The 10,425-nt window shown below is 37.0% G+C and overlaps 1 protein-coding gene across 1 annotated transcript; it reads left to right on the top strand.

The window, feature by feature from the left end:
* Positions 1-5,483: 5,483 nt before the first annotated feature.
* Positions 5,484-5,864, top strand: LOC130733932 (serine/arginine-rich splicing factor SC35-like). The gene has a single exon (XM_057586223.1). It carries the CDS (start codon positions 5,484-5,486, stop codon positions 5,862-5,864), a length of 381 nt encoding a protein of 126 aa, XP_057442206.1.
* Positions 5,865-10,425: the final 4,561 nt, after the last annotated feature.

Here is a 10,425-nt window from a genome sequence, read left to right as displayed (position 1 = left end):
CCCATATCTCTTGCCACCTACAGACTCAGTTTTCACTGGTCCAACGGCCTTGAGGTAGAGACAACATTCTTTGCCTTGAAAGGGACTTTTGTGAATTTGCCTTTCTGACATGCTTCACAAAGAGCGTCTGAAGAGAACTTCAGAGTGGGTAAGCCCCTGACAAGGTTGAGCTTACTCAGTTGAGAAATTTTTCTCATACTGGCATGCCCTAACCGTCTATGCCATACCCATTGCTCCTCATTAACAGAAAGAAGGCACTTCACATTATGAGATTCCAACTCAGATAATCTGATCTTATAAATGTTGTTCTTCCTCTTGCTGTTAAAAAGAACAGAGCCATCGATCTGACTTACAGCCCGGCAGGACTTTTGATTGAAAATACATCATAACCCTTGTCAGCTAATTGACTTATAGACAATAAGTTATGAGTTAAGCCGTCTACCAATAAAACATTATCAATGCATGGACTACTATCAACACAAATAGTACCAGTACCAACAATTTTACCCTTCTCGTTGCCACCAAAGCCAACTTCGCCTCCAGGCTTAAGTTTTAGCTCTTGGAACATACGCCTTTCTCCCGTCATGTGACGCGAGCATCCACTGTCCAGATACCATGACTGGTGTTTCAGTGGAGCTATCAAGGATATCTGCAACATAGATAATCTTATCCTTAGGTACCCACTTTCTGGGTCCTCTCTTGTTAGTTACCTCAGAGGTTCTGATCACCTTGGGTTTCTCAACATGATAGTGTAAAGGAATTTTGGCATGATATTTAGACATGGAGACAATTCCCTTTTTGAGAGGGGGGTTAGCAACTTTAACAGGTAATGGTTCAGGAAATATAGTACCAGAGGGTACAAAACATTCATATAAGGATTTAGCCTTAGGCATAAGAGGCTCATTTCTATTGGGTCTAGAATAGCCAATGCCATGCATTCCATTTCTGCTTACGCCATAGATCATCGAAGCCATTAAGCTTCTATCTACGCTTTTAGCCAGGAATCTTTGAAAGGATTTTTCGTATTTAGATTCATTCTTACTATCAGAGGCATCACAAGCAACTACTTCTTCTAACTTAGCAATCTGGTTCTTAAGCACAGAGTTAGAATTCACTAAAGCATGATTATCATTTTTCAACTCAGAAATAATTTTCTCATGTTCAGAAGGAGTCTTAGAAGCAGCAGAGAAATCCTTTTTCAACTTTTTATGCTTAGTCAATAAAGAGTTATACTTATCCATAATATCAGACAAAGCATGTTTTAGTTCAGAGGTTGAGAAAGAAGCGAATACCTCATTTTCATCGTCTGAGTTAGAATCTTCTTCTGATGCTGAGTCAGAGTCAGTTGCATCTTTTGACTCTGCTTCTTTGTCTTTGACAATAGCCATGAGCCCTTGAACTTCACCATCAGAGTCAACATCTTCTGACTCTGATTCGTCAAAAGTCACCATCAGACTTTTCTTTGTCTTGAAGTGCTTCTTTGGCTTCTTGTCCTTTTTCAGCTTTGGACAGTCACTTTTGTAGTGCCCTGATTCTTTGCACTCGAAGCATGTGACTTCCTTGATTGAGGACTTCTTCTGGCCTGAAGAGGATTCAGACTTTCCTTTGGCCTTTCCAGAGCCTTTGTACTTGCTCTGCCTGTGCTTTCAGATGCGGTTGAGCCTTTTTGAGATCAGAGTCAGCTCATCTTCATCAGAATCTTCTGATGCTTCTTCAGATTCTTCTTCTTCAGCTTGAAGAGCTTTTGACTTCTCAGATTTAGCCTTCTCAGATTTGGATTTCAAGGCTATAGATTTCTTCCTCAGATCCTGCATCTCTAAGCGCTTCAGCTCATGACATTTCAGTATGCTGATGAGCTCTTCTAAACTCATACGTTCAACATCTAATTCCAATTGAAGGTATGAAAAACGGTAGAAATGGGGGGTTTGAATAACGTTTTCAGAATAAAACTTCCACCTTAAGATTTTATCAAATCTTTCGAGACACAAGTAAAGTGCTTAAGATAAGAGATGAGAAAAGCACACAAGGATTTTATCCTGGTTCACTTGATAAATCACTCAAGCTAGTCCAGTCCACCCGTAAAGGTGATTTCTTCCTTCTTAGAATGAAGGCAATCCACTAATCAGATAATTGTTACAACTGCACTTGAAACCTACAAGTGACTAACAATACACTGACTTAGCTCACACTAAGATTCACTCTCTTAGTCTTCTCTAGGATCCGATCAACCTTGATCTCCTAAAGGTAAACTAAACAACTGTTTAAGAAATATTGTTTACAAGGAAATTGCTTCTGAAAAGCTTGTAGTAAACACAATGAATTCAATGAAGAAAGAATGCTTAGAAGATTTGAATATAGCTTGCGCGTGTGAGATTCTTCCAACCGCATCTTTCAATCTTCAGCCTCTATATATACTCCAAGGATTAGGGTTTGAACATTGCATGGAAATGCTACCGTTGGAGGGCAGATCTGGAATTTCCAGCTTCTGCTAGGTCGTCAGGATAGTACATTTGCTTTTGTACTTTGGATAGTGACTTGACCTTTAACCTTGTAGACTTCTGATCAGATGAATGCTTCGTATTGGAACTTGTGAAGCTTGTTGATCAGAGTCAGAGGGAAGCATGGATCCTCTGACCCTTGTACCTTCTGATTCTGACTCAGAGGAGAAGTACTTGGTCTTCAGAGCCATTTTGCTTCTGGACTTCAGAGTCTTCACTTTTCAGCTTCTGGATCTTCAGAGTCTTCTACACCATCAGAACATCTGAACCTTCAGAGTGTCTGGGTTATCAGAACGTCTGAATCTTCAGAGCTTCAAGTGAGTTGAGTCCACGTCAGAGCTTGATTAACTTCAGATCTTCTGAAGCTTTTCTACTGTTCATATTGAACATAGAGATTGCGAAAGCGTTGCTGGGGTCACTCTTTAAACAAAGTGCTTCTGATTTGTGTGAGATTAGATTAAGGTCAGAGCCTGTAAGAGCACACTCAGAGAAACACGTTAGAGTACCATAATTGTTCATACTAAAATGTTAACTTGTAATCATCAAAACATAGAGTTGTACTACTCGATCAAAACTTGATCTTACAGGTTTGTCCCACGGGATTGTCCCGTCTTTCGAGGCGTTATAAAGTGGCAATGAGGTGGATTTGTCCAATGCGATTGTCCCGTCTGTTGAGACGCTAAAGTGGCGATGAGGTGGGTTTGTCCCATGGGATTGTCCCGTCTTTCGAGGCGTTATAAAGTGGCAATGAGGTGGATTTGTCCCATGCGATTGTCCCGTCTGTTGAGACGCTAAAGTGGCAATGAGGTGGGTTTGTCCTGCGTGATTGTCCCGTCTTTTGAGACGCAAAAGTGGCGATGAGGTGGGTTTGTCCCACGTGATTGTCCCGTCTTGCGAGACGTTATTATTTGATTGATATTGTTGAGGTTGTGGATATCTGAGTTGATTATATTGTTGGTTCTATTGATATCTGGGTTGGTTTAAATTGTTGGCTTGACGATATCTGATTTGATTTATATTGTGGGTTTTGTTGATATATGAGTTGATTTGTATTGTTGGTTTTGTTGAAATTTGATCTACATCTATACTGTTGAAGTTATTGTTATCTAAATTAATCTATGATGTTAAGTTATTGATTCCTGAGTTAATTTATGTTGTTAAGTTGTTGATATCCGTTTTAAAACCATATCGTTTGATTCTGTTAAATATATGATTCGATTTCATGATTGATAGGATGAGTTGTCATCTAACTTGAGTCAAGTTGCTAGTTATTTACCATGTTATGTAATTAAATTCAATAGCATGCTTTTCTCTTTTATATGTGGTAATTGCATGGAGTTAACCATTTCTGTTTGCTACTTGTTATTTGGGCGCTTAACACTATTAGGCGATAGAGAATCTTCGATGGAGCTTGACCTTTGTACGAGTCGGAGAGGAGAACTTGAAGAACTGTGGAAGACTTGAAGAATAAAGTCGGGTGTAGGGTTAGAGCCTTGGGTTAGAGAGCTAACCATTATTGGTTTAAGCTTGCATAATGATTTTAGAAATTTATATTTGGGGTTTCGGGTACTCGCCTTGTTCAAGGCTTGATGTATATCCCTTTGTAGTTGGGAGTATGCATGACATGTTTTGGAAATACATTTGAAAAGAAAAAAATATACTCGTGTTTATACATCCTTTTGGAAAACATTGCATATTTATTTTATCAGATTGTTACCGTAACCCTGAAATTCGGGGCGTTACATTTCTCACCCTTGTCGAGTACCCTTTCGAGCGGTTTGTTCGCCATGAGTCCCTCTGCCCCAGTCCCTTCTTCTCAGGTGCCTCCAACACTATTGTTCTCTGCTTAGCTAGGATGGCTTTTGAAGTCCCAGCCCTTAGATCATAATGCCATGGTTCCTTGCCTCTGATCGTCTCCAGCTTCTCCTTTTCTGGTTCAGCGCCTCCCTCTGGTTCTAGAGAGAAGGGAGAGCACATCTCTCTAGTTTTTTATCTGAACATGCCTCTTACAAAGTTTGAGAAACATTTATTATTATTTTCCATTTATGCCCCTCACATTTATTGAGCTTTCATAGTTTCAAGATGTTGATTACCACTATCATTTAATTCTATACTAGATATTATACTCGTGCGTTGCACGGGTTTATTTATAATATTTTTTAATATTATATGAAATTTACTATAGAGTAATTATCTAAAAATAAATATTAAAATATTTCTTCAATATAAATATAATAGAAAAAATTATTGTGTTTAGACATCTAAATAGAGAGTATTAGAGTTTTTCTATGCATTAAATTGCTTGTATTAGAGTTCTCTTTATGTAAATAAATGATATTACTGTAATTTAATAAATTTTTGGGTTAATGATCAAATTAGTCCTTGAGTTTGTAAGCGAGTTTAATTTTAGTCCATCTAAAAAAAATTATGTTTAGTGGCAGTCATATTTACAATCACTGACAGTTTGTGACTGCCACTGAACTTCATTTATCCTCATAGTAACTAAAATCAAACTCGCTTACAAACTCAAGGATTAATTTGACCATTAACCCTAAAAAAAATTGAAAAAGAAAACATTATTAATGACATAAGAAAACTTGAGAAAATATTTTTACTACTATATAATAGGTCAAAAAACACATTTGAAACTATTTTCTTCAAATAATACACTCATGCGATACATTTAATAGTAAATATTTTATAGAGACATTTATTTAATTTTTAAAATATTTTTCTAGAGTATTCATTAATAAATTTTGATCTAGACAATTATTTAATTTAAATTATTAATATTTTCTACATATAAATATATTTATTAATTTTTCCCTCAATTTATGATTGATAGTTAATATTCTAACTATTGTTAAAAACTACTTAATAAATTATTTTTTTATAAGAAACTGAAAAGTTGACAATTAATAGTTAATAAAGTTAATAACATAATGCCCCTTTTTTTTTTACTTTTTTGACGAATTCTTGGGGGATATGCCGCCGGAAAGCTCTGATCAATATGTTCGCCGGCGAGGTGGGGTGGATGGGAAACCGGGGTTCTCCGTGTTTGTTGATGGTTTGGGAGATGAGTTTACGTATCAAGGGTTGAAGGATTTAGGTTTACGCTATGGCAGAGTTCTAGGAGTGTTTATTCAGCGTGTCCAAAGACAGGGGCGAAAGGCTCGATTTGGGTTTGTGAGGTTTAAGTACAAAATTGATGCAGATACGGCGGTGCAGGAATTGCATGGGGCACTGGTGGATAATTCCATCTTGGTGGTTAATAGAGAGAAGTATGAGATTGGAATGAGTGGCAAAAGGAGAGCTTCTGAGTGGCGGCCAAAGGGGAAGATTGCAGCGACTGTGTCGGAAGCCTAGGTGAAAAAGGTTTGGCGGGTTAAGGATAAATCAAAATTTCAGCAGCGAGGGCCACCGCATTATGTATCGATGGAGGAGGAAACTTTGCGGTTACAATGCTTGGCAGTGGCAACGTTGCCTGAGATTTACACTTTGGAGGTAGTTCAAGATTTTCTTCACACCTCAGGCTTGGGTGTGATCGTTGCTAAACCTTTTGGTGCAAGAGAAGTTTTATTGGAGTTTCAATCGAAGTCTGAAATGGAGGTCATTCTGAAACACGGGCTGGATTATCTGTTGCAGATGTTTGAATCAGTGAGACCCTGTTCGGAGGGGACGTGTTCTTCAAGCCATCGTTTGTGGGTTAATATCTTTAATGTTCCGGTGAAGGTTTGGGGTTTTGATTTCTTTGCGCTGGCCATGGAGTCCTTGGGAAGGATTATTTGTCAAGACGACGCGACCAGGGACAGGCGGCGTTTGGATGTTGCTCGTGTGTTGTTGGAGGTAAAGAAACCTTGGGTCGGAGGAAGGGAGGTTTGGGTGCAGGGGGATAACGAGTTACATAAACTTTTTTGCGTTCCAGAGCTTCCTATTGCTGGTGTGGGGGAATTTCGTGGGGCTTACAAGACTTTGCAGGCCAGTTTGAGTGACAGTGATGATGAATCTCTAGGTGATGATGATGGTGCAGGTGGTGGCGTTAATGACCTGAGTGATGATGATGGTGGGGGTGGTGGCGTTGATGGTTGTCTTCATGATACATGTGGTGGTGGCCGGGAGGATTCTGGCGAGCCATTAGGGGAACCAGGGTGTAATGGAAGCGAGGGAATTCAGGATGGGCTGTTACAAATTCAAGCACGTGATTTTCTTGAATCAGGATATTTGGAGGAAGAAATTAAGGAGTTGGATCATTTCAACAATTTGAATTTTGAATCATTTGCTATCTTTATGGGATCAAAGGGGGTCCATGAGAAAAAAGTGCATTGGCAGAAATGGTATTTTGACCATTTTGATGATGTGGTTAATGGTGTGTTGGGGTGGGCCCGGTTTGTTACAGCTGAGAGACGGTTACAGATGGAAGGGGAATTTATTCAGTTAGTAATGACTCAATATTCTGATGACAAAGGACAAAATATCACTAACTTATATTGGGGACCACAGACAGAAGAAGTGAAGAAAACAGTTGTTTCTTTCCCGGTTTGTTACGTTCACGGAAGAGGCGCATATGAGTGATTTTGCAATAAATGATTATGAGCCCGAAAGTGTCCAGGAATTAGCTTATGATAATACACCTTTGGCAGCTTCGAAAAATCAACGCAAGACAAATTCTGTGATGAGACAGAAGAAACGACAGCGAGGGAGGCCGCGGAAGGAGAAAATGCCGGTTGTAGTAGATAAGCCTAAGAGAGCACGAGGAAGGCCGAGAAAAGCAGAAGAAAATTCAGAAGTAGCACAGCTAGGAAGATCTTCTTCCCAGTGGCAATTAATGCATGTTGACTTCGATAGCCCGGATGGTGTGCAGACTCGTGCGCGACGTGCATATATTAGGAGCTTGCAGGCGGGTATGCTATTTGATTGCCCGGAAGAAATTGTTATTCAAGGCATTGCAAAACAGTTTGCTACTCGTTGTTGATTCTGGGTGTTGGGTCGTTTGTGGGTAATTTGGATCGCCAGGGGATTGTACAACTGATCTGTTTCTTTGTAGTGGCATAGGTTTTTGCAATGATACTAGTTGTGTTTAATTTGGTGTTAAATAGGGTGGTAGTTTGAAGTGAGTGTACAATGTACTTGCTTGTTTGTGTATTGCAGATGTGCTGGTTTTTTTGTAGGTTTTGCTTACCCAGTTGGAGAAGTCTCGTGGCTTGTGTGCTGGTTTATGTGGAGAAAGGGGGCTGAAATGTTGCTGGTGTGGTTTTATGTGATGGTTTGGCTGTTTTGTGTGACTAATTGTGAAGACACCAATTGCTGATTGGAGTGTGGTGGCGTGGTTGTTTTGGCAATGTTTGGGATATGGCTTTTGAATGTTGATAAAGTTTTAAAGTCTTCAATTTAGTCCTTATAGTTCAAAAAAAATTCTTTCTCCCCCACCACCATCACCCTCTTTTCCTCCCACCTTCCTCCCCAACCGTCCACCTACTCCACCACCACCACTCTAAACCCAGAAATTTAACCTTCTTCCAAAATCATTTCCACAAATTTGGGCACCAATACTGCACATTTTCCGATCAATTGAACTAAAAATGTGATAATGTAAGTCCTTCACCTCCCTGTAATTCACCTTAAACTCTTCTAAATTCCTAACATCCTGCATCAATAGTACCAAATGTATTCAAAATTTCAAATTCATATTCCAAATTCCATAACAATGAAGCTTCATCCATCCCATATGAGGAGTGAACATGGAATAGAAAAGATTGAAACTTTACATCGACCAAGTGAAAAATAAAACACATCAAACAAAATCAAGTGAACCACAAATAAAAATTGAAGTTCAGCAGCCAAAATTAGCTATTTCGAATGAAAACCTACCCTAAAATACCCAGAAAGAGGAAGGGAAAACAAGTAGGTACATTTACAAGACATGAAATAAAATAGAAATGGAGAAGAAATCACAGATTAACCGAGAACACAAATCAATTGCCAGATTGAAAGAGAGACAGAGGATGAGGGAATCAAGGTGGGTTTGCTTTCAGAGATTGAAGAGAATTTCCGTCTGAGAACGTTGCTTCGTTGCTGACTGACTAAACTAAATGGTCAGATTGAAAGATTCAATTGTGGAGCGAGATGAAGGAACCCAGATCCAGAAAATGGAAAGGGGTATAAAGGGTTACATAAAAATCAAATCTTGAGAATAAAGAGTAAGTGGGTGGTGTTGGGGATAGAACATGTGTCATCGGAGGTTTGAGAATTGGAGATCGGTGGTGGTTTGATACTTTGATTTGAAGACAATACACATTTCCTTTTTTTTTCTTTAACATCTTTGAAAATTTGGGGTTTCTTGGCTTATGGTTTTTCAGTTGGGATTTTAGAGTGGTGGTGGTGGGGTGGGTGGACGGTTGGGGAGGAAGGTGGGAGGAAGAGAGGGTGATGGTGGTGGGGAGAGGTAGAGGAAGATGGGGAGAGAAAGAATTTTTTTTAAACTATAGGGACTAAATTGAAGATTTAATGTTTTGGTCAAATCACATTTCTTACGTGGAATTTCCAAGTGGAAAATAAACATGACAAGTCAGCCTCTCCGTAAACGTCTGTTAAGTTTTTTAACGTCAGGGACTAACTTGAATGCATTTTGCCATATTCAGGAATTACGGGAGGCATTTTAAAAGTTTAGAGACCAAGTTGAAGGCGGTTGACACATTCAGGGACCAAGTTGGCTATTTACCCTTTTTAAAATTCATCAACTTATGATTAGTAATTAAAATTAAAATTATTATTTTACTTTTAACATATAAGAATTTGATTTGTTTTCAATTAGTTATAAATATAAAAGTTATTTTTACTATATATTTTTATTAATGTAAAGGTAGTCAATTTAAGTTATTATTATTAAAAAAATTTCCTCAAGTTATAATTAATAATTAAAATTTAATCAATATTAAAATTTATTTTAAAATATGGAAAATTGAAAAGTTTAACAATTATTTATTAATATAATAAATAATAAAGTAGATGTTGTTTTTTTTTTAGTTTTGTATTTAATTATTTAATGTATTTAATGCAAATGTAAACTAATCAATGCAAAAGTTCAAGTGTAATTTACATATATATATATAGATATAGATATAGATATATAGATGATGCTTCCCAATACAACTCAAGGGTAAAAGAGAAAGATTATTTAACTTTTTATAAAACCAATACAATAATTTATACCTTTACATGTTTTATTAATAAAAGTAATTTTTTGGAATAGGTCTTACATTTACGAACGGAGAGTAGTATAAGATAAGGTATCAATTTTTTTTTTGTTAATTATCCTTATAATATCAAGAATATTCATTATGTAGAAAGTACGTTACAAATTGAGACAAAAGTCACAATTGATATCCATTAAATGTCAAATACGTTACAATTAATTTTAATATAAAAAATAACCATTAAAAAAATAATTGTCGGCATATATCTTTTGTTGATTATTTTGATAGAAAAATTAAACATTAGACATTAAATGTTAAATACGTTACAATTTGATAGAAAAGTCACACAATTGACTTTTGTTAATTATTCTGATATCAATAGTAACGGTTAAATGTCATACGTTACATCGTAAATAATTCACATTTGTCTTTTTTATTTTTTTACATTTAATACCCTAGTAAATAAAGAAAATATGGAATTATTGAATGTCAAAATTACTGAAAAATTATAAAGTATAAATATGACATCACCTACCTACTAATAATACCATGAGAGAAAAAACTACTCAAGAAAGACAAAACATGAGAGGGTGGCACCTGTCAAAGTTGTCACTTTTAAGTTTTAAAAATAATATATAGTATAGGATATATAGCGATCAAATTGAAAAATTTCCTTAAGTTCAATTTGGGCCTTTTTATTTTTCTATGGTTATCATGCCTCAAAGAAAAAATAA

Source organism: Lotus japonicus, chromosome 1 (genome assembly GCF_012489685.1).
Source record: "Lotus japonicus ecotype B-129 chromosome 1, LjGifu_v1.2".
Taxonomy (NCBI): domain Eukaryota; kingdom Viridiplantae; phylum Streptophyta; class Magnoliopsida; order Fabales; family Fabaceae; genus Lotus; species Lotus japonicus.
Note: the sequence above shows the minus strand (reverse complement) of the source record. Positions and strands in the feature narration are given on the sequence as shown.